Source organism: Dendrobates tinctorius, unplaced genomic scaffold, assembly GCF_039654945.1.
Source record: "Dendrobates tinctorius isolate UK_male_01 unplaced genomic scaffold, ASM3965494v1 ptg000116l, whole genome shotgun sequence".
Lineage (NCBI taxonomy): Eukaryota > Metazoa > Chordata > Amphibia > Anura > Dendrobatidae > Dendrobates > Dendrobates tinctorius.
The window spans coordinates 2509344-2534501 of NW_027361784.1; the positions used below are offsets into that span (position 1 = coordinate 2509344).

The 25158-nt window shown below is 44.6% G+C and overlaps 1 protein-coding gene across 3 annotated transcripts in view; it reads left to right on the top strand.

Moving 5' to 3' along the window:
- Positions 1 to 25158, top strand: part of ATP6V1C1 (ATPase H+ transporting V1 subunit C1) — a 131594-nt gene that overhangs the window by 81180 nt on the left and 25256 nt on the right. For all 3 annotated transcript variants that reach the window (XM_073590105.1, XM_073590103.1, XM_073590102.1), the window contains exons 2-5: positions 7679 to 7847; positions 8221 to 8288; positions 12347 to 12432; positions 15322 to 15416. In XM_073590105.1, the coding sequence (XP_073446206.1) occupies positions 7716 to 7847; positions 8221 to 8288; positions 12347 to 12432; positions 15322 to 15416 (381 nt within the window). In that variant the 5' untranslated portion in view covers positions 7679 to 7715. The remainder of the gene's footprint in view (positions 1 to 7678; positions 7848 to 8220; positions 8289 to 12346; positions 12433 to 15321; positions 15417 to 25158) is intronic.

Sequence of the window (25158 nt, forward strand, 5' to 3'; positions counted from 1 at the left end):
GATTTGAACGAAAAAAAAATATTGTGCCAATGCTCTGCTGTCAGTGGAGAGGTGGCCATGCATTCACTGCCTTCTTCATTCATTTATGTGTGAGATCCCCTTAAAACTGAGCAAGCCGAGCAAAGCCACCTCTCCACTGATGGCAGAGATTGGTGGGGCCACGTTCTCCAAATAGTTGCAGGTTCCCTCTAGTCCTTTTTAGGCTGGTTTCACACTTGCGTTTTTTAGCGCTGCGCCTTGTGCGCTATCGTGCGCATGCGCATTGCTCCCCTATATTTAACATGGATGCGCATGGTCTAGCGCATGCACGCGTTCGTATGCGTTTTCGAGTGCATTCGGTTTTTTTGTAGTGTGCGCCTAGGCGCGCTGGACGCAACCTGTTGCATTTTTGGTCCGTCCGACCTGTTTCAAAAAAACGCATGCGCATGTTAGCGCACGGAATGCGCAAAAAGACAGCATTGCAGTCTATGGGAACGCAGGCGTGCGCCAGGACATGCGCACGCAAGCGTTTAAAATCGCATGCATTTTTTTCACTTAACATGGTGACAAACTGGTTAAATCGCATGCGCAGAAAAACAGCAAATGCATGCAAAACGCATGATGCGTTTTTTTGCATGCGTTTGGTATGCGCACGAGGTGCAGCGCAAAAAAAACTAAGTGTGAAACTAGCCTTAGCTGTGCGACACAGAATTATTTATCTTTGGGGATGGAATTTTCTATGCAATCTTTACTTTTCTGGTGTAAGTGCATTGAAAAGTTTCACGCAAATGTCATGTATGCAGCCACTACAGCTAAGGACTAACATGGTTAATTGTGGTTGCGGGAGAAGAGCGAGTGGGCTGAGGACCTTATGGTTGTGACTATTGATAGGGTAGTGGGCAGGGGGACATTGTGTCTCTGACCATTGTTAAGGTGTGAGTTTGGAACATTGTGGCTGTGACCATTGATAGAGAGTAGGCTGAGGACATTGTGGCTGTAACTATTGAGAAGAGGGTGGGTGGGTTGAGGACATTGTGGCTGTGACTATTGAGAAGAGGGTGGGTGGGTGGGTTGAGGACATTGTGGCTGTGACTATTGAGAAGAGGGTGGGTGGGTTGAGGACATTGTGGCTTTGACTATTGATAGGCGGTGGGCTGGGGACATCGTGACTAGAGTTGAGCGAACATGTTTGGAATCGGTCGCCGAATCTTAATTTGCCAAATTCGTGCCATATTGGTACCCTATTTATGCCGAATTTATGCTTGACAATCAATTCTGAACATATTTGTTCATTTCTACTCCCATTGACTCCAATGATGTTCAACGAATATTGCAGATACAATAATCAGAGCCGATCGTAATCAGAACCGAATTTTGAAAAATTTGCTCAACTCCAATTGTGACTAGGGGTTACTGTAGTTGTCTACTGAAAGGGGGAGAAGTTGTGCCGGTGTTTACAGAGAGATAATGGGGTATTGATGCTGTTACTAGTGAGTGGTTTGTCAGGTGGCGGTACTTGTAAATTTTGGTGGGGGATTATAATAATAATAATTTTTATTTCTATAGCGCCAACATATTCCGCAGCACTTTACATTTCAGAGGGGACTTGTACAGATAATAGACATTACAGCATAACAATAATCACATAGCTCATAACAGATACCAAGAGGAATGAGGGCCCTGCTCGCAAGCTTACAATCCATGAGGAAAAAGGGGAGACACGGAAGGTGGATGGTAACAATTTATTTTTTGTTTGGATCAGCCATAGTGTAAGAATCGGGTGTTCCTGTGAGCCTGCATGAACCAGTTAACAGTCTAAATATGTAACAGTACAGACACAGAGGGCTATTAAATGCATAAAGCATGTGGGAACATGATGCGAGGAACCTGGTTATGGTAGAAAAAATTTTGAATGAGCCACACAGGGATATTTAGGTTAATGCGTTGAGGCGGTAAGCCAGTCTGAACAAATGCATTTTTAGGGCAAGCTTGAAACTGTGGGGATTAATCGTATTAACCTGGGTAGTGCATTCCCAAGGAACGGTGCAGCATGTGAAAAGTCTTGGAGACGGGAGTGGGAGCTTCTGATTAATGAGGATGTTAACCTCAGGTCATTAGCAGAACGAAGGGCACGGATAGGATGGTAGGCTGAGACGAGGAAGGAAATGTAGGGTGGTGCTGAGCCATGGATTATGGCTTTAACTTCCTAGAGGGGATGGACAGGTGGAAATTTTGACAAGGATGAATGTTGATGAAGCTTCTGGGAGGGTGGTGGGCAGGGTGTTAATGTTGCTGTGATTTTTTTTTTTTTTTTTGTTTTGTTTTTTACATGCCAGGAGGGCTGAGAGATTGTTGTAGCTACTGTGGGGTTTATGGGATATGGACAGGAGATACAGTAATGGGGATGTAGATGGCCTATTGTGACTACTGGTTAGGGGCAGGGGACTTCTCTTAGGGTTTAGCTACGTTCTGGATTTCGAAATTTTTTTTTTTCCTCTACTACCCAATCGAAAACACTCATCCAAGGATCACATGACTGTCCTGCCCCCATTTGTTTAGCTATAAACAGTATTTCGAGAGGATAACTTTTTGCCCTTTTTATTTCTTTACCTTTCTTCTTCATTCTCTTATGTAATTCCTCCCATTCCATCCATCTGTGGGTTTCTGTCTGTTCAATTACGATCTTAGTAACTTGACATTTGGGATTTAGTTCAGCTTTGAGCTAGACAATCGCACCACGGGTAACGATGAGAAGCTTTTAAAGACCTTTTTATGGGAAAAAAGAATATATAAGCCAAAAATTGTGTGTTCTGATTCTGCAGTCACTGTCACTTACTGTTCTCTACACACATTTTAGGGTAGCAAGACGTACGTTAGCTGACTACAGAGTTGTTTGTAGTCTGTTGCCATGGAGACAAAGAAGAACTTGTTAAAAGCAACAATACCTATTTTTTTAGCATTTATGTGGCAGGAAAAAGTTTTGTTTTTTTTAATGGACATGGTGCTCGCAACTTGTTTTCTGGAAGAAAAAAATTGATGCAAAGTTACGACTACGTCTGCATCTGTCTTCATAAGCTGCAATGTTATTAAAAAAATGAAAAAATGTTTTTTCTCAAGGAATAAGTGCGCTATTCACTTAATGTAAAAAACTGATAAGTGCACAAATGAATACTATCTGACATACGTGTTATACTTTGCAGACTTATCCATTAAAATGTTTTGTTTTTTTTTCTTTTTTTTTTTTTTACCGTAAAAAATGGATAGGCCAAGTAGACCACAAGAACATGGTGTGAACAAGGCTTTAGATATACTACATTCAGACACAATTTTAAAACCACTGTCTAGTAAAGAATTTAACATCAGGTCATGACAATGGCACCTGTCAAGGGGTGGAATATATTAGGCAGCCAGTTCTTAAATCTGGTGTGTTGGATGCAGGGGAAATGGGTCAGAGTAAGAACATGAGCAACATTGACATGAGCCAAATTCTGATGTTTAAACGTCGGAGTCAGAGTCTCCATTACGGGGGTTGGTAGCCACCAAATGGCTGATATCTGGTCAATCTGCAGCAAGATCATGAGTACCGAAGGTCCATTGGTGTGTGAGGAGCAGTGGCCCGAGGCTCTGTCCACTGGGTAAGACCACCGCTGTGCTGCAAAAACCGTTCAGGAATGGTTTGAGGAGCACAGCACACTTTGATTGGGTTTACAGGGGGTAACGTCTTTATGTTTGTGGAGGGTGACATGCCGGCGTAAGGAGACTTTTAGGCCATGCAATGCGCCTTTGGGAAATGTGATACGCAAATGGACTTGGTTTCCAAAACTTGCAGATCTCAATTCGATCCGATGTGTAATGTGCTGGACAAATAGGCCCAAATCTTGGAAGTCGCAACTTATAGCTTCAGGAACTGAAATGAACTGCTGCCAACGAGGCACCAGATACAACAGGTCTTGCGGAATCCATGCTTTGACAGGTAGCAGGTTTTGGGGGAATGAGGAGGGGTTTTGACAATAATGGGCAAGTGATTTTATTGCTATGGATGATCAGTATAAGCGGGAAGTAATAAAAACACCCGTCTGTAGTGGATATAAATGAAGACTAGTGCTAACATCCCCATAAAGTGTAGTTAGCGGCAGTGAGCGCTGCAGACATCATACCGCTGCACATGGTTTAATGTACTGCTTTATCCAGCTGTGAACAAGGTACAGAACAAGTGGAGGCTGCTGCCACATTCTGAGTGCAGCTCTGGATGAAAGTGCAGAATTAATGAAGCAGCATTTGTGTGCAGTCGCTCAGTACTTGTTCTTAGAGAATGTCTTTCATCTTTTAGCATTGTTTCAAGTTGTGACAGTTTGACAAACATAACAAATAAAGGAAAAAAAAATCTCCGATTTCCTTTAATTTTTCTTAACGTTTTACAGCAAGAAGGGTTTCTCTTCATTACTAATGTTGTGACTCAGACACTTCAAGATGGAAATTAATTATTAATAGTTTCAAGTGGTTTATATTGAGCAGTACTGGTATCTACAAGAGGGAAGCGTTTTACCTAAATATTCCGTTTTGGGCTTTCTAGTACCAACTTGGTGCAGTTTTGGAAATCTGCCACAAGGGAGAATTTTCTTTTCTGCTTACTCTTAAAGGAAATTCATCTTAAAGGCACTTCTTAATCAATAAAAATCAGGGTTGTGGAGTCGGACACAGTGCCCATTTTGGTGTAGTCGAAGTCTATATAGAATGGACCGTGTCCTAAAAGATATAATAAATTGGGTACAGTAGTACAATGCAGGATGTGCTGTAAATGTTTTCATAAGAATTTGGGAAAGCTATGAAGTGTCCTATAAATGTCTGCTCTGTTCCTGATCTATGGATCTCGGCTGTTAGTTGAGCTGAATTTGTGCTGCACGTTATGTCTATGCTCAGTAGTGACCAGTGCTGTGGAGTTGGGACTCGGGGAAATTGAGGAGTCTGGAATCGAAGGTTTGGCTTTCCGACTCCACAGCCCTGATAAAAATAGGGATAGGAAATACAAACAGGTTAAATAGCCCCTACCCAACCTCTTATCCTCAGTGTTCCTAGGGGCATGAAGAAGTCATGGTGGTGTTCTGCAGTCAGTAGACGCCGGGGCGAGAATAATTCCAGGCCCTGGCCTGCAGTGAGGTCAATCACGCTGCCTTCCTCCTCTCCACCTCCTCCTGTGTCCCAAGGATCAAGTACCCCTCCGTTCTCCTGCGTTTCCATGCAGTGTTGATTGGAAGGTGGGCTGGGGTCCTCCCACAGCTCCCCAGCCTCTCTCCTCCTTCCCTTCTATGCTGGCATGCAGTGAACATGCGCCGGATGTTACGTGGGATGCCGATCCCCTTCACTTGCTGTCACTTCCAGTTGGAATCCACCTTGGCGTGCACAGCGTTTTCCAGCCCTTCTCCGGATTGGAACAGCTTATGATTCTTCAGGAAGAGGAGTTCGCATCCTAGGGATTCCTAATGCGCTGAGTCACGGTCACTTTGCTGTAAGTGACCCTGACCAGATACCCTATGGTAGGACTGATACCGTAGATCCTTGGAGGGTGCGTCTTCTCTTCCCTCTGCATCTTCTGAGCCCAGCACGAACCCAGGCCCAGTATGTAATCCTGGGGTAAATGTCTCATTTTTGAGAGTTCGATATTATTACCGCCTTCTTCCTTTTTTTGGGGGGAAAAGGAGCCTACACTAAAAACAAGAGCTAAATCTACTGGCCGTTGATGTGCCATTTGTAATAAGAAGCTCCCATAAAAAGCAATTATGTCAAGCGTGCACAGAAAAGATTGTGAGGAATGAAAAACAGTCTCAAATGGTGGAGTTAAGATGGTACGTCAGGAAATTCAGACTTTGATAGCTACCTTCTCTCAATCGGGTTATCTGGCACCTCCTGTGCCCAAAAAGTGAAAGATCAGAGGTCAGATTCAGAAGAAGCCCATGCATCTGTCTCTGAAGATAGGCTGGAGGAAGAAAAATTAAATCCAACTCTAAACTTTGACCAAAGGGCCAAAAAATATTATTTTTCTACTGAGGACATGGATGACCTCCTGATAGCCGTAAGAAATATATTGTAAGTTGCAGAAGAAGAGATACGTCCAACAGTCCAAGATGAAATGTTTCGGAGATTGAAATGAAAAAATAAAATTATCCCGCATCATGACAATATCTAGAGTTTGATTCTACAACCCCTGGCAAAAATTATGGAATCACCAGCCTTGGAGGATGTTCATTCAGTTGTTTAATATTGTAGGAAAAATAGCAGATCACAGACATGGCACAAAACTAAAGTCATTTGAAATGGCAACTTTCTGGCTTTAAGAAACACTAAAAGAAATCAAGAACAAAAAATGTGGTAGTCGGTAATGGTTCCTTTTTTTAACCAATAATAGGGGAAAAATTATGGAATCACTCAGTTCTGAGGGAAAAAATTATGGAATCACCCTGTAAATTTTCATTCCCAAAACTAACACCTGAATTCAATTAGATCTGCTTGTTAGTCTGCATCTAAAAAGAAGTGATCACACCTTGGGGAGCTGTTGCACCAAGTGGACTGACATGAATCATGGCTCCAACACAAGAGATGTCAATTGAAACAAAGGAGAGGATTATCAAACTTTTAAAAGAGGGTAAATCATCGCGCAATGTTGCAAAACATGTTCGTTGTCCACAGTCTAAAATCTGGACCAAATACAAACAAGTAATGGGACATGTAAGGGGCAGAATCTCTAATTTCTTTTCCAGATTTCCTCAGACCAAAGAATCCTGGAATCCATCAGGGATGAAGTAAAGATGGGAGTTCTCCTTCTACCCTACACGATATCTAAGAATAATCTCCCTTGCATCTCAAAAGTTACAGGAGGTTCTGTGGGTTCCAAGATCTGCAGCTGTCAGGCGTTATCTCATTAGCTCCAGAGAGAGAACATTGCAAGAATCATTATTCTCGCCCATTTCTAATAAAGAAACCAAGTGGAGCCTACAGGATTATTATTATAAGTCTATATCTCCTGAAGGGAACCTGCCAGCAGGATTGTGCACAGTAACCTACAGACCGTGTCAGGCCGGCGCCAATATACTGATTAAAAATACCTGCGTTGATGAAATCCGTCTTGTTCTGTGTGATCTTTATTTTCAGTTTTGAGTTAATGATATGCCCGTGCTCCGGGGCGGCCCGTGGGGGGGGGTCTTCACGTGGTGCTCTGCTTAGGTATTCATCAGTATGGTTTCTGACAGGTCACTGATCCCTCACTGACCTGCCACCTAGTTTACATAATGAATACTATATATACCGTAGTTTGGGGGAAAAAAATCTTCTGCAGGCTGGCGGTGGTGCCTGTGCTGCAGCCTGATCGCATATCTATTGTGCATATAATTTTGTCTGATCTTATCCTTATATTCATAAATAAAAAAAATTCCATTTGAAAATGGCGCCGGCCTCACCTTGCGCAGTAGCGGCTATCATCGATCGCCAATAGATGTTACGGCACAGGCGCGGCCGGTGCCAATTTCAAACGATTTTTTTTTTTTTTAGGAAGTCATAGCTTCCAGTGGGACTACGTTCGGTTAATCAGTCTCCTAATACCGTAGATATGAGCTAGAAAAAAAATAGCCAAGTGTCTTGTAGGTACTTACTTACATCTGTTTTAAAGAACTACCATGTTGGTCTCATTTATTTTGTGTCGTTCTAGTGAGATTCTTTCTACAACCAACACTTAAACCACAATCATGACCGAGTTTTGGTTGATCTCTGCTCCTGGGGAGAAAACATGCCAACAAACTTGGGAAAAACTCATGGCCGCCACCATCAAGAATAACAATTTATCTGCCAACCACAAGTTTAATATACCTGACTTGAAGGTAAGTGCTTTGTGTAATATTGGGATTTTAGGAAGAGGAATCTGGTCATGGCCAAGAGATCCTGTCAAGGAGGGTGAAACAGCCGGTGACTGTTACTCATCGAAAACACTGGGCACATTTTGCAAAGATCAACATTTTTTGGTTGAAAGTACCAGATAACACTCGTTTTAACTTTTTTTTTTTTTTTCCCTCCTTTTTTTGCACTGTCATTTGTGTTTTGGTTAAAGAGTTCTGCCGCCGGAAGGTGTCTCTTCTCCTAGCCACTATTTTATCTTTTTCCACTCTTTTGTGTTGCTATTGATTTTATCACAGGTTTTATAACAAACAAAATAAAATCGGATAATCATTTTTTTTGTTTTCTGCTTCAACATAGGTCGGCACGCTCGATGTCCTGGTCGGTTTGTCAGATGAACTGGCTAAATTGGATTCATTTGTAGAAGGGTAAATGCTATATTGTATTTGTCTAAAATGTAAAAACATAAATGTACCTGAAAAACACCCTGTCACCAGATCAAAAGTGACCAGTATTTAAGAAAATATTTTTACAAAAGTGAGGACCCACGGTGGGTGCTAATTTTTCCCCATTGCTAGCTAATCTGTACATATCCAGGTGGGAAGAATTGTTTGTGTTCATAAGTTTTCCTCTCATATCAGGTGGTATGGTCGCTATATTGACGACCTCCTTTTGATATGGGATGGTTTCAGGGAAAATAATCCATTATGAATGACCGCTAAATATATTTTTGAGCTTTCTTTTTTTGTAACTTATGCATATGTGTATTGTATATTTGTACGTTGTTTGTGTATGTATGTGTATAATTAATATATATATATATATATATATATATATATATATATATATATATATATATATATATATATATATATATATACACTCATTTTTTTTAATGAAAGTCTATGTTCATTTGAACATGTTTGTGTTATGAAGGATTAAAGAGCTTTGCCAATTGCCTAAGGGGTGTGATACAAGTGGTTTCCCCAGTATGCTAGCTATATATACCTTGAAAACCCAGTCAGTATCATATATGCAAAGAATAAGGACATCAATCAGAAGCGCATATGCGGTTATTAACGGAAATAAAGAAGAATTATTTTATTGGACCTTTTGCTGGATTTGTTCGCTGTTTTATGACTGACCAGTCTTTACTCCCGTTTTCCTGCTGTTTCCCTGAGTATGCCACTTAAATTTCTTTTCATTCTAGAGATCTGGGACTTTTTATTTAGTGCTAATGTTTGTGATCACAGGATCCTCTGGGGCGTGTCTTTAGGCTGATCCACCTTATTACCCTGTGACACGCCCTTTTGGCAACAACCATTAAAAGAAAGTTCTAAATATAAAGGCCCATATCTCTGGAATGGTATGGTGGATTTTTAAAAAAAAACAAACGCAATACTCCAGGGAGCAGTGGAAATAAAATAAAAGCAAAAACTGGCCACTTTTGTGCTGGTGACAAGTCCTTTATAAAGGGTGTTTTACATTGATGACCTTTTCCTTTAGTGGATATTCATATAATAGGCATTTTTTTGCCTCTGGACTATACTGCAATGGCCACTAAACAGTGTTTGCAGTGCCGTCAAGAGGCTGGATATAAACAGCGAATAGATGGGTGTTGGACCTCCACCGATCAGATATTAATGACCTATCTCTAAGGTTTCCGCATTGCCTGATTCCCGTCATTGCTATTGAAATGGTAAATGTGGTGGGCATCTTGGGCAACTTGGCTTTCGGCAAAGGAGGCAGCGGTACTGTAGCTGAAACCTTCCACCATTGCTTTCTCTACGTGTAATACCACATGTACCGGTATATCCATCCTTGCTTCTGCTGGTTGCTATTGCTAATTATCTGTGTTCTCACTTGCTACTTCGGAGTGATCACCTGTCAAGAAGAATCATTTCGTGTGCTGGTTACAGTAAAAGGATCTGCAATTTAGCACATGACCTTGGAATTTACCGTGTCCTTAACAAGCCGGCACTGAGCGAAGCATCAAGTGTTGACCTAGATTTCGACATCAATTACAAAAATGAACTCAAATTAGAAGTTAAATACCCAGTTGTCTGCAATCGGGGATTTCTACATTAATGTAGACCACAACTCATATAAAAAGGCAAACAATAAAGCTAATCTCGTCCTACAGGCGCTTAGCACCTCGCCGTGGGGCTCCGACCGTTCGTAATAATAGATTTCCCCCTCGCATTCACTTGATTGCAGTATATAACCTGAACGGTAAATCGGAGACGTTCATGAATTCCCGACAGCAAACTGCTTCTAGGAAGAATAATCTGCTGATTGTGCAGGCGCCAAAGCTCAGCATTTCTTCTCATCTAGATGCACAAAATATACCATAATGATCTTGCGCCATTGTTTTATCAGGATAATACAGTGTTGTTAGGATTTGGAAGCTGTAGGAAAGATTTTTGCAGCACCCCTGACTCCATGTGGATAGTCATTCTTATTTATTCCCAGCTGTTGGATCCCCACCATCTATTAGTTATCACCTATCAAGAGCATTGGTTTTAATTTGGTATTACCAGAGTAATCCTTTAAAGAGTCATCTGGTTAAAACGTTATCACCTGTGCACTTAGCTGATCGGTGGGAGTGCAAGAGCTAGGAGCCACACCGATTGGCAAAATCTCTCGATGAGGATCCTTAATCCCTAGAACTACATGGAATGTCAGGTAACTCACCCAAACACTGCTCCATTCATTCTCTATGGGCGGAGAAAGCACATGCTCTGCTGCTCCATTCTAAGGGGGATATAAGTGCCCCGTTCTCCTGATCGGTGCAGATCCCAGAGTTCGGAACCAATTAATAATTCATCCCCGATCCTTTGGATAGATAGCTTGTTTTCCTCGGACAATACCTTTTTAAGGCAATTAAATCCCAGCTCCACACCGATGGCCCATAACGTTCGTGCTTGCGCGTTTTTTTTTCCCCCTTTTTGCATCATAAGGTAGTGAAGCAAGTCCCTATTCCTTAGAGACATTCTAGTGTACAGTATAAGAGTTACATGTAGTAAACCTGTGGTCAAGTGGATTCTAACCAACCTGATGTCCAGCCATCTTGTATTCCCAAGTAATGTGACACTTTGTGCAGTCTCCTCGGGCTGTCTATCGCTTTGTGAGGATGGTAAAATCTAAGACAAGTCTAGAGAGGCAGTCTCTTGTTCATCAACTTTGCGAAAATGGAAAGATCTGAAACAAATCTGGAGAGGCAGTCTGTTGTGCATCAACTTTGCGAGAATGGAAAGATCTGAAACAAGTCTGGAGAGGCAGTCTGTTGTGCATCAACTTTGCGAGAATGGAAAGATCTGAAACAAGTCTGGAGAGGCAGTCTGTTGTGCATCAACTTTGCGAGAATGGAAAGATCTGAAACAAGTCTGAAGAGGCAGTCTGTTGTACAGCAAAGAGAAATTGCAGTGACCACTGAAGTTACATGTGGGGAAAATGGTCGTTTCCAAGATTTCTAGTTCCCTTTAACACGTGGGAGACAAACTTTTATTATATTGCAGCAGACTAAACGTGTTTCTCCACTGGTCAGCAGCCGCCTGTGCTAATGGGTACCAGTTAGACATTCTTTCGTCTGAATCATTGCCAATGCCAGGCTATAAAACATTAAAGGGGCATCTACCTTCTTCATAACCACACAGCTTCACGGCCCCCAGTCTTCTGCTTGGTGGGGGGCGGTGGTCTTCTAGTGATTGACAGCTCCGATCAGCGGCATGACTGTGCAACAGGCCTGAGCCATGACCTTTTCTCATTGCTGTTAGCAGAGGCGGTTTTACCTCTGCAGCATCAGAGCAGAGAGCAGAAAAGCATGTATGCGCTGCGCTCCTTGCCTAAGAGGCCTCCCACCGCTGATAGATTGCAGAGGTGGGCGGTGACCTAGGCAACGAGCTGTAAACCAAACTTGGAAAATTTAAAATCTCTCCGTTTTCGAGAATGGAGAGGATTTTTAATAAGCATATTGCAAAGTTGTTCGTTTTACCAAGCACTTTGCATTTTTACCCCTTTAATGAAAGGATAGAATACTTTCGTAATGTGAATTATGATTAGTGACTTAATCCGGTTTCACACTTGTGACATTCGTGGTCCAAATACGGACAGTAATGTTCAAATTGGCCACAGGTCCACTGACTCATTCAGTAGCCTCATAGGCATATCCAAGACTGTTAGTTTGGGTCGGGGCCTTCAGCCGGTCTGGTCCGTACTATGATCATGATTACATGGAGCGGGACAATGCCAATCTCCTACTCTTCCAGATTATTATCTTTGTAGGTTTCTGTGCGCTCAGTGGATACATCACCAAATGACTGATTCTTAGGCATTTTTTGGTTCGGACAATATAGGCACAAATTGAATATTTCTTCCAGAATTTGAAAATTTCATTAGTCAATCTTTTCTTATTGAATTACAACCGGCTTTAGTCAGTGGCACAAATTCTTCATATTCGTGTCTGTCTTTCATTGATGTTTCACAGAACGGTGAAGAAGGTTGCCCAGTACATGGCTGACGTCTTGGAGGACAGCAGAGACAAGGTGCAGGAGAACCTATTGGCCAGTGGAGGTATGACCCTATACAAACTCATTAAAATGTATGTTAAAAGGTTGTCCTATTAAAAATTCAGTAATCGCATCCCCTAATCGTTTTTATATGTATGTAATGTATTTATAGATATAGTAAAGATATACAGTGCCTACAAGTAGTATTCAACCCCCTGCAGATTTAGCAGGTTTGATAAGATGCAAATAAGTTAGAACCTTCAAACTTCACACAAGAGCAGGATTTATTAACAGATGCATAAATCTTACAAACCAAAAAGTTATGTTGCTCAGTTAAATTTTAATAAATTTTAAACATAAAAGTGTGGGTCAATTATTATTCAACCCCTAGGTTTAATATTTTGTGGAATAACCCTTGTTTGCAATTACAGCTAATAATCGTCTTTTATAAGACCTGATCAGGCCGGCACAGGTCTCTGGAGTTATCTTGGCCCACTCCTCCATGCAGATCTTCTCCAAGTTATCTAGGTTCTTTGGGTGTCTCATGTGGACTTTAATCTTTAGCTCCTTCCACAAGTTTTCAATTGGGTTAAGGTCAGGAGACTGACTAGGCCACTCCAACACCTTGATTTTTTCCCTCTTGAACCAGGCCTTGGTTTTCTTGGCTGTGTGCTTTGGATCGTTGTCTTGTTGGAAGATGAAATGACGACCCATCTTAAGATCCTTGATGGAGGAGCGGAGGTTCTTGGCAAAAATCTCCAGGTAGGCCGTGCTATCCATCTTCCCATGGATGCGGACCAGATGGCCAGGCCCCTTGGCTGAGAAACAGCCCCACAGCATGATGCTGCCACCACCATGCTTGACTGTAGGGATGGTATTCTTGGGGTCGTATGCAGTGCCATCCAGTCTCCAAACGTCACGTGTGTGGTTGGCACCAAAGATCTCGATCTTGGTCTCATCAGAACAGAGAACCTTGAACCAGTCTGTCTCAGAGTCCTCCAAGTGATCATGAGCAAACTGTAGACGATCCTTGACATGACGCTTTGAAAGTAAAGGTACCTTACGGGCTCGTCTGGAACGGAGACCATTGCGGTGGAGTACTTTACTTATGGTTTTGACTGAAACCAATGTCCCCACTGCCATGAGATCTTCCCGGAGCTCCTTCCTTGTTGTCCTTGGGTTAGCCTTGACTCTTCGGACAAGCCTGGCCTCGGCACTGGAGGAAACTTTCAAAGGCTGTCCAGGCCGTGGAAGGCTAACAGTAGTTCCATAAGCCTTCCACTTCCGGATGATGCTCCCAACAGTGGAGACAGGTAGGCCCAACTCCTTGGAAAGGGTTTTGTACCCCTTGCCAGCCTTGTGACCCTCCACGATCTTGTCTCTGATGGCCTTGGAATGCTCCTTTGTCTTTCCCATGTTGACCATGTATGAGTGCTGTTCACAAGTTTGGGGAGGGTCTTAAATAGTCAGAAAAGGCTGGAAAAAGAGATAATTAATCCAAACATGTGAAGCTCATTGTTCTTTGTGCCTGAAATGCTTCTTAATACTTTAGGGGAACCAAACAGAATTCTGGTGGTTTGAGGGGTTGAATAATAAATGACCCTCTGAATAAACTTTTCACAATTTAAAAAAAAATTAAACAAAGAAATAACATTCTTTTTTGCTGCAGTGCATTTCACACTTCCAGGCTGATCTACAGTCCAAATGTCACAATGCCAAGTTAATTCCGAATGTGTAAACCTGCTAAATCTGCAGGGGGTTGAATACTACTTGTAGGCACTGTATATCTTTGTACCGTGTTAGCCAATAGATAGAAGAATCTACAGTATATTCTTCTAGATATAGTAAAGTATTTACCGATTGCCGTCTTCGTCAGTTTCTATCATTGCCCCGTTTCACTTCTAGGGCACGTGAGCACTCCTCATCTATGCCGGCTGACACTTCTGCTTCCACCAATATAATGTTCTATAAATTATTTACATTGTGAAAGTGACTTTCAGCCTAAAGGTAGACCCCTGTGTGATCCATCAGTCTGATTTAGAAGTCACATGATCCAGAACACTGGGGAAGACAGCGAGTGTTTAATGCATCTACACTACATCACATACATGTTTAAAAAGGATTACGGGATAGTTTTTTCTGAGAGTGCTTTTTTACCTTTCAATAGGATAGGTGATATCTTTTGGATAATTGAGGGCCCCATGGCAGGAACTTCCACAATCACTACAACTTTGCTTTGATTTGACTAATGGCCCTGCATGCATTGTCTCTGGTCGTCCCATAGACAGAGGGAGGGATGCATTGCATACGTGGCCATCACTTCTCTCTAAAGGGGAATTATTGATCCCCAATCTCGGGACTAGTGCTGGTCCAAATGATAAAGAATTACATAAGACCGAATCGAAAGGAACCTGTCAGAGATATTGGGGTCACTAGACTAATGACAATGTCGGGAACGATAGGAAAGACAAGTCCATGTATACGAAGTTCATAAATACCTTTCTGGCTTGGCTTCAAATGGATTTTTCATCTCTGATTGAATAAACTTTGCATCCTTATGTAGATGAAGCTAGAAGTGCCCCGAGAGTGGGGCGATTCAGTGCATCAATTCTCTCCCTAATCCCTACATGGTTTAGGTGGGTCTCTTTCATGCTATAACAGCCATTCCTAAAATCCCTTCTAACTAGGCCACTTTATTTCACTTTAATCTAGTCTCTCTATATAAGGATTACTATTGCTTTCTGTATAATGTTCTTAATGATAGGTTTTACCAGCAGTCATAGGAGGACAATTGAAGGACTGTGATTACCTGGTAAACAGCATTTTTACTATATCAGTCATTCTTATAGGGACGGCTAAGGAGCACATGACTGATGTGCGTGTGAATCAGCGGTTCATGCTCCTGCGTGACATTCGTATTCCCTCACCGCTCTCTATTCTCTCTATTTTACAGTGGACTTGGTCACATACATCACAAGGTTCCAGTGGGATATGGCGAAGTACCCCATAAAACAGTCTTTGAAGAACATCTCAGAAATAATTGCTAAAGTAAGACTCGTGTTTCATAAATGTCATTTTCCGCCTTCTCGGAAACTCTAAGAGCCCAGGGTGAGGAAAAAGTGGTGTCATGGAAAAGGGAATAGGATGTTTGTGCTTATTCCTGTCCTATGTACGTTAACGAGGCTGAGAATAATCAGGGCGGCTCTGTTCCTGGCAGACAATACATACTGTTGTGTGAAACGTTCACATGATGCATGGAGGCAGCAATACCATATATAACCCATATGGAAATGCAGAGTGACAGTCTGAAATTCTCCAGCGTGTACAAGCAAAAACGTCACTGATCGGGGACTTAGATCTGAGGTCTACGCACCAAACATCTGTAGGCACTGTGGCTTTATTCATCTTGTGATCCTAATGAAACCTCAGTATGTCAACACTTCTGAATTTTTAAAGTACTCAAACATCCCAAGTTGGGTTCATATGAGCATCATTCAGTTAGTTATTCAGCGCTTGTTTACATGGGCTGATGCAAGCCGTATAAGGACCAAACGGTAATATTAATGTCTACCAACAGCGATAAATATAAGGCTGGCATAAATTATCTGAACAGCTGACGAACAAGCATTTGGCTCTGATCGGTGATATTTTTACAGGGATCGGTGATTGGGATTGGAGTGTTTCGCTTGTTTGGCAAATTATGAGCCTGTTTAAAGGGACTTTAGATTTTTTTTTTTCTTGTTTAAGCTTAGTACTTCCTCCAATTGCTGCTCTTCTACTGATTCTGGAACAGTTTCTTTTTCGTCTGTGCCCTTGCAAAGTTATGCCCTCTAGTAATAAAGTTGCAAAATTTTCTCTTCAACCTCCTGGGTGTGTACCATAGAACTTCACTGTGGGCATTGTCTTTTTCTTCTGTGATGCTAGCCAATCAAAACACGGCCACGCCCACAAAGAATTTCTGCAATGCACGCCCAGTTGTTGAAGGGTAGATTTAGTACCATTATTATTGGGGAGCATAGCTTTGGAAAGTAAGGCAACAGAAGAAAAATAAAGACTGTTCCAGAATCGGTGCAACAGCAGCAATTGGAAGAAGAGAAATTTATTTAAAAAAAAAAAAATCTATTGAATTGTCCTGTATTAACCCTTTTCCGACATCGGGCGTAATAGTACGCCGATTTAGGACTCCCTCCCTTTGATGTGGGCTCCGGCGATGAGCCCACATCTTTCCCAGGACATATCAGCTGTTTTGAACAGCTGATATGTGCCTGCAATAGCTGCGGGTGGAGTCGTGATTCACCTGCGGCTATTAACCCGCTAAATGCCACTGTCAAACGCTGACAGTGGCATTTAACAAGCGCTTCTGGCAATCTCGCCAGAAATCCGCCCATCGGTGACCCGTGTCACGTGATTGCGGGTCACCGGTATGTTGGCATGACAACTGGAATTCTCCTGGAGACCTCTATGGTTGTCAGTGCCGGCTTGCTGTGAGTTGGCGCTCATAGCAAGTGAGTAATTCTACTACATAGAAGCGATCTGATCTTCGCCTATATGAAGCAGAGCCGATCGGGATATGGCAGCTTCTATTGAAGCATGGCAAAAGTAAAAAAAAAAAATTTTAAATCGCCCGATCTATCAATAAAAAAAAGGATTAACCTGATCGCTAAACGGCGCAGCGATAAAAAAAAAAAAATTCAGCACGCCAGAATTACGTTTTCTTTTGTCTCATTGGGGGACACAGAAACCGTGGTCCTAACCGTGGGTGTGTGCTGCTGTCACTAGGAGGTTGACACTATGCATGAAAAAAATGTTAACTCCGCCTCCGCGTATACACCTCTCCGACAGGCTGTAGGACAATCAGTTTTGCTTAGTGTCAGCAGGAGGTGGACAGGGGTCTCTCGCAGACCCATACCTACCTCAATGTGCATCGTTCCTTTTCAGGTAACCTTGGAGGGATGCAGAGTAGAGCTGCTACATCTGTATTTCCACACCGTGATCATGAGTACGGCGTGTACTGCCACCCTGTATCCTCATGAATCCCACGGGCAGGACCCTATCCCCTAACAGAGGACTCGTGTTCAGGTGGCAGCTCCTGGTCCTGACCTTCATCTCCCATCACTCGCCCACCAGAGCCTGATGATCGAGAGAGACCCCCTTCAGATAAGGTTTGGGACCGCCATCTTTTCATGCAGATAACCGACCCCTCTTACGGGGTGAACTGGAGGTAAGAGGCTGCAGCGTTGTATGATCTGCTCACCAGCCGCTCTGGCTGAATGTGACTGCTGTAATCAGCACTCGGGCTTACAGCCCATGGCTCTATACTTATGTTAAGAGCCAACACTTACTTTCAAGCATGCGGTGCAGTGCGGTTCCAGCCTCCTCCTGTGGCGGAGTTATGGCCCTGGACTCCAGCAGGAGCCCAGTAAGGCCGACGCTAGATTCCGGCTTCCTGCATGCTCCGCCCCCCCGGCTTCCTCTTGCTGTACCAGCGCCATCTTGGTGCTCCAGGAGGCCAGAGCAGGGCCCACCGCTTCCGGGCAGGGATTTCGTAAGGCTTCTAGGCAGGGCTGTTCACCCGGATATCAACCTCATCAGCCTTCGGGCGGCAGCTGTGGCGGGCACACAGGTCGTGGGTATGTGAGTACTGCACTACAGGTTGCTTCCTCACTCTGCTTTCTACCCCCGATGGTCGGCACCAGATAAAACCTGTCAGTATGCCCAAGGGAGAGCAGTCCCGCTCCTCCTCCTCATCCGCTTCAGTGACCTTGGTGTCAGGCCTCCTTCAGGTCAGTCCTCGCCACTCTGCTCAGATTGCAGCAGACCTATGGTGTCACCTACGATAGAGAGCAGGTGCAGCCCCCCGTTTTGCCTGTCAGAGCTCCCACATTACCCCTGGAGCAGGAGGAAGGACCTTGCCTGCCGCCCAGGGGCCATCCATCGCCACGGGAGATAGCGAGTGTCCAGGATGGGCCTTTTCCTTATCCAAGTCCGTGGCCGACCTTACCAGAGTATCACAGACCTTGGTAACGGCGCTTAACAGATTGCCACTTCAGACTCCAGTGGACATAGGAGCACCAACGGAGCCTCCTTTTGAACCTTCTAGAGGCCGTAAAACTTTTAGACAGGACTATCAACCCAGGTCCCCTTCTCACGCCATCTCATCGCCAGAATTCCTCTGGCCGTCTGACTTCTCCCGGTCCTCCCCGCAATCAGGCGAGGCATTATCGGAGATACACTCAGAGGAGGGTTCTGAGTACGAGCCAGAACAGTCCCAGGTCAAGGATATGGTTCAGGGCCTCATTGCCGCAGCCAATGAGACCTTTTAACATTGCGGACGCCACATCAAAACCTAATGATCAGGCTTTTTCATTTAAGCTTCATAAGTCCCCTCTAGGGTTTTCGCCTCCCACAAGGATTTTGAGGAAGTGTTGGTCAGGGAAAGGGAAAACCCAACCAGGCGATTTCAGAGAGAAAGTCATTTTGGGATTCTATATCCCTTCCCTCCAGATTTCACCGCCTCCCCTTCAGTGGATCCACCAGTGTCCAGATTCGCTACCAATACAGTCCTCCCACTCGCCAGTGGAGCAGCCCTAAAAAATACCAATGATAGGAGGATAGAATCCCTGTCAAAATCCTCCTTTGAGGCAGCAGCCGCCACATTGTGTCCAGCCTTCGCCTCAGCTTGGGTAGCTAAGTCTGTTACAGAATGGGCCAAACAGCTTAGACAGGGCATATTGGCCGGGGCACCACCAGCGGAACTGGCGGAATTCGCAGATCTATCATATCCCATGCCGGGAGGTATATGGTATCACCAGCCCTCGATGCCACGTCTTGCGCAGCTCAAGCATCCAGTAACTTGGTAGCCGTCCGGCAGACGGTCTGTTTAGGGGCTTGGCAGGCTTATTTATCCTCAGAGAAATCACTGACCAACCTGCCACTTCAGGGCAGCCACCTAAGGATGCAACGGGGGGTACACGCTGCCCTCTCCCCCGGGCCAAGCCTCGTCGATATGTTTTCAAACATAGGGCTCAGCCCTTTTGCAGTACCCCAGCGACAGGCTGAAGACCCACAGAGGTCGCAAGCGCCGTGAGATAGGAGGAAGGTATCCTTTCGGACCACCCCTTCATGGCATTCCTGCAGTTCCAACAGCAGAACTACCAGGTCAGGGCCGGGCAGAGCCACTTCAGCCTGACGCCAGCAGGGATTCCAACTCCCTTTCCAGTACCTCTCCCTGACTAGGAGGCCGCCTTCTCCTTTTCAGAGATGTCTGGCAGAGTTCAGTAGAGGATATCTGGGTAAAGGAGGTAATATCGACAAGATGCAAGATAGACTTCAACGTCCTTCCGCGAGATCGCTTCTTTCTATCGCAACCAAAAGACGCTGCTAGGGCTCTAGTTTTTTCTGCGGCAATCTACTCTCTCCGCAACGCAGGAGTAATCGTCCCCGTTCCCGAGCAGGAACGTTTTGCCAGCTTTTACTCAAACCGGTTTGTGATACCAAAAAAGGATGGCTCAGTTCGTCCCATACTAGACCTCAAAAGGCTAAACAGATGGGTCCGCTTACGCCATTTCAAGATGGAATTGATTCGGTCGGTAATTACGTCTATAGAGGATCAGGAATTCCTGTGTTCCATAGACACCCGGGATGCCTACCTACACTTCCCCATTTTTTTAGGGACATCAGAGGTTTCTGCGTTTTACTGTCCAAAAGCAGCATTTCCAGTTTGTGGCCTGCCATTTGGGGTGGCAACAGCCCCCAGAATTTTCACAAAGATTGTGGCAGCGATGGTAGCTATATTAAGAGTCAAAGGCATAATATTGGTGCCATATCTCGAAGATATTCTCGTCAAAGCGCCCTCCTTCGCTCAGGCCCAGGAAAATCTAGCAGTAGTTTTAAACACGCTGTCCCGGTTTGGTTGGATCATAGGGAGAAATTTCACCTAACGCCAACACAACGCCTAGAATTCTTATGAATGGTAATCAACACCCGCCGCTCGAGGGTCCTTCTCCCAGAAAGAAAGTGGATTACCCTCCAGCAGGGAATTCGCTCTCTGTTGAAATTCCGGCGTCTATCCTTTCACGCTGCCATGAGAGTCCTGGGAAGGATAGTGACAGCTTCAGAGGTAATACCCTTTGCCCTGTTCCGTTCCAGGATACTACAGAGGAACATCCTCCTTCTTTGGAACAGGTCCATCTCTTTGCTGGGTCGCCCCTTCCTCCCTTCCATTCAGACCAGGGAGTCCCTCAAGTGGTGGCTGACCTCCCCCCTTTTTCATCTGGGACGGCCTTTTTCCCCTGTCCTCTAGCAGGTAGTAACTACAGATGCCAGTCCCCTGGGCTGGGGTGCGGTATTCCATCTCCTGACAGTCCAGAGATGATGGTCGAGGCAAGAATCCTCACTATCAATCAACATTCTAAAACTGAGGTGGGTCTTCCTAGCACGTCTACATTGGGAAAGATACCTCAACAACCAGCCAGCACGGATTCAAACGTACAGTGCCACAGCGGTGGCATACATCAATCACCAAGGGGGAACCAGAAGTTCCCGGGCACTGGCCAAGGTATCCAGAAACTTTAACTGGGCAGAAACCGCAATTCAGGCAATTTTGGCAGTTTTCATTCCCGGCACAGACAACACGGCCGCCAACTTCCTCAGTCGGAAGGGGCTCACGGCAGGAGAATGGTCCTTACACCAGGACTATGGGGGACTCCAGACGTGGACCTCCTGGCATTGCGACAGAACAGAAGGGTCCAACAGTTTGTCCCAAGATACCGCGATCCTCTAGCAATAGGGGTCGACGCACTGATCATTCCCTGGACACAGTTCAGACTCCCTTACCTGTTCCCTCCTTTTCCTCTCCTGCCCAGACTGCTAAAGAAGATCAAGGCGGAAGGGGTGCCGGTCATATTGATCGCCCCGTACTGGCCCAGGAGGGCCTGGTTCGCAGAAATTATCAATCTTCTCGCAGGCACCCCCTGGAGACTCCCCGACAGACCAGGTATTCTGGCTCAGGGGCCATTTTACCACCCGAATTCTCGGTCGCTCAATTAGTCGGCATGGCGTTGAAACCACAATACTAAGAGCAGCGGGATTTTCGGACTATTAATCCCAGGATTTTCGGACCATTTCGGAGTAATTAATACAATGATCCAGGCTAGAAAGCCATCCTCTTCCACTGTCTATTATCGTGCCTGGAAGACCTGTTTTGGCTGGTGTGATCTAATCACATCACACCTACGCTGTGTTCCCTGCCATCTGTCCTAGCTTTTCTCCAGGCAGGGTTAGATGGCGGTCTGGCCCTAAGTTCCTTGAAAGGCCAGGTATCTGCTCTCTATTCTTTTTCAAAGAAATTTGGCCTTCTGCTTACAGGTTAGGAGCTTTCTGCAAGGAGTGGCACATGCGGCCCCTCCTTACAGATCCCCTGTGGCTCCAGGGTATCTTAACTTGGTCTTGGAAGCCTTGACAGGTTCACCCTTTGAACCCCTCCAGGAAGCTCCCATGTCTTTGTTGTCCTGGAAGGTGGTATTTCTCGTAGCCATCACCTCTATTAGGCAGGTTTCAGAATTAGCGGCATTGTCCTGTCGCCCTCCATTCCTAATTATGTACCAGGACAAGGTTGTTTTGCGGCCTCCTCCTAACTTTCTTCCGAAGGTGGTATCGGCCTTCCACCTGAACGAGGATATAGTCCTTCCGTCATCTGGAGCGTTCTTTGAATAAGCTAGACCTGGTCAGGGCGATATGGGTCAATCTGGCCAGGAGCGCTCCCTTCAGGAAGGTGGACTCGCTCTTTGTTACCCCCATGGGGTGAGAAGAGGCCTGCCGGCCTCTAAGGCAACAATTGCCCGCTGGATCAGAATGGCAATTCTGGAAGCCTACCGGGTGAAGGGCAGGGTGTCCCCTGCTGGGGTAAAGGCCCATTCAACCCGGGAGGTGGGCGCCTCTTGGGCGGTACACAACAGGGTATCAGCCATGCAGTTGTGCAATGCTGCCACATGGTCGTCCGTGCATACCTTTTCGAGGTTCTATAAGGTCCATACCTATGCTTCAGTGGACACCAGCCTAGGCAGAAGAATCTTGCAGGCGGCAGTGGTAAGTTCTCCGACCTGAAGGAAGTTTCTGTCTTTTCCCACCCCAGGGACTGCTTTTGGACGTCCCACGGTTTCTGTGTTCCCCAATGAGACGAAAGAGAAAACAGGATTTTGGTTGCTTACCGTAAAATCTGTTTCTCAGAGGCTTCATTGGGGGACACAGCGCCCTCCCATGGTTTTGTTACCTGTAATGATTATATGATTGACTTACATGATGTCTCCTCCTACTGCTTTTTCACTAACTATAATAATAATAATCTTTATTTATATAGCGCCAACATATTCCACAGCGCTTTACAGTTTAACAGTTTCAAAACACAAGTCATAAGTAACAACGTTAACAATACAATAATTAAAGCAAAATAAAGCTAACTAATTGTCCTACAGCCTGTCGGAGGGGTGTTCACTGCGGAGGCGGAGTTAACATTTTTTTTCATGCATAGTGTCAACCTCCTAGTGACAGCAGCACACACCCACGGTTAGGACCAAGGTTTCTGTGTCCCCCAATGAAGACTTTGAGAAACAGATTTTACAGTAAGCAACCAAAATCCTGTTTTTTTGGTCGCCGCAACTTTGCATTAAAAGATCGTATCTGCACCAAAATGGTTTCATTAAAAACATCAGCTTGGCACACAAAAAATAAGCCCTCACAGAACTGGAGATCACCAAAAACTGAAACCCTACGGGTATCGGAAAATAGTGCAATTTTTTTTTTTTTTAATAATGTTTGGAACCTAGAGCATGTTTGGTGTCTATGAACTCGTAATGACCTGGAAAATCATAATGGCAGGTCAAAAAAAGCCAAAACAAAAAGCAGCATGGTAAATAACCAATGGTGTCATTCAAAAGTACAACTTGTCCCGCAAAAAACAAGCCCTCACATGGCCATATTGATGGAAAAATAAAAAAGGGGAGTTAAAAACGAAAATGCCTCCGGGGGGTTAAGGAGTTAAAAAGCTGTTGTATCAGTCAGCTGGTTACCTTTCCTGATCCTGTTGTGGACAGGGATACTTTGTTATACCCAGAATGCGTTGTTCAGTGGAGAGAGGGGAGTAATACTTTCTCACCTCTCTGGCAGCGGCTCATTTTAGTGAGAAAAAAAATGGGTCTGGCACTTACCATGCATGACCCTTCTTTTCCCCAACATCTGTGTGGGCATCAGTTGGAAAGCCACCCAAACATGTTAGCTGGTAGCCGATCCTGTCAAAATAGTCAGTAATGTGTATGGGATAGTTTAGAGCTATGAAAGGAGAGTTCTTCTGCAATTCTAAATTGTACAAACTGTATTTTCAAATATTTTTCATAAATCGGGGAAAACATTCTCATGTTACATAACTGAGGTACACGGCAAACACAGCTTGCGCTGCCAAAGATTGCATTATAATGCGGGGAATAGGGTTGCATTGCAAGCAAGTGGCTAAATCTTTCTCACATTTGTGACAAGCAAGTCAGTAGGTTAGAACCGATTGGATATTTTGAGACTTTCTAGTTGCAGTTGACAACACCACCCCATTCACCTTCATTTTGCAGAATATAGCGATCTTTGGGGGTTAAACCTGGGAGATAATGATGATGAATGGAGGACATGATGGATGGAGGAGATGATGGATGGATGGAGGAGATGATGGATGGATGGAGGAGATGATGGATGGATGGAGGAGATGATGGATGGATGGAGGAGATGATGGATGGATGGATGAATGAATGGAGATGATGAATGAATGGAGATGATGGATCGATGGATGGAGATGATGGATGAATGAATGGAGATGATGGATGGAGGAGATGATGGATGGATGGAGATGATGGATGGAGGAGATGATGGATGGATGGAGGAGATGATGGATGGATGGAGGAGATGATGGATGGATGGAGGAGATGATGGATGGATGGAGGAGATGATGGATGGATGAATGGAGATGATGGATGGATGGAGATGATGGATGGATGAATGAATGGAGATGATGGATGGAGGAGATGATGGATGGAGGAGATGATGGATGGATGGAGGAGATGATGGATGGATGGAGGAGATGATGGATGGATGGAGGAGATGATGGATGGATGGAGGAGATGATGGATGGATGAATGAATGGAGATGATGGATCGATGGATGGAGATGATGGCTCGATGGATGGAGATGATGGATGAATGAATGGAGATGATGGATGGAGGAGATGATGGATGGATGGAGATGATGGATGGATGGAGATGATGGATGGATGGAGATGATGGATGGATGGAGATGATGGATGGATGGAGATGATGGATGGATGGAGATGATGGATGGATGGAGATGATGGATGGATGGAGATGATGGATGGATGGAGAGGATGGATGGATGGAGATGATGGATGGATGGAGATGATGGATGGATGGAGATGATGGATGGATGGAGATGATGGATGGAGTAGATGAAGGAGATGATGGATGGATGGAGGAGATGATGGATGGATGGAGGAGATGATGGATGGATGGAGGAGATGATGGATGGATGGAGGAGATGATGGATGGATGGAGGAGATGATGGATGGATGGAGGAGATGATGGATGGATGAATGAATGAATGGAGATGATGGATGAATGAATGGAGATGATGGATGAATGAATGGAGATGATGGATGAATGAATGGAGATGATGGATGAATGAATGGAGATGATGGATGGATGGAGGAGATGATGGATGGATGGAGGAGATGATGGAT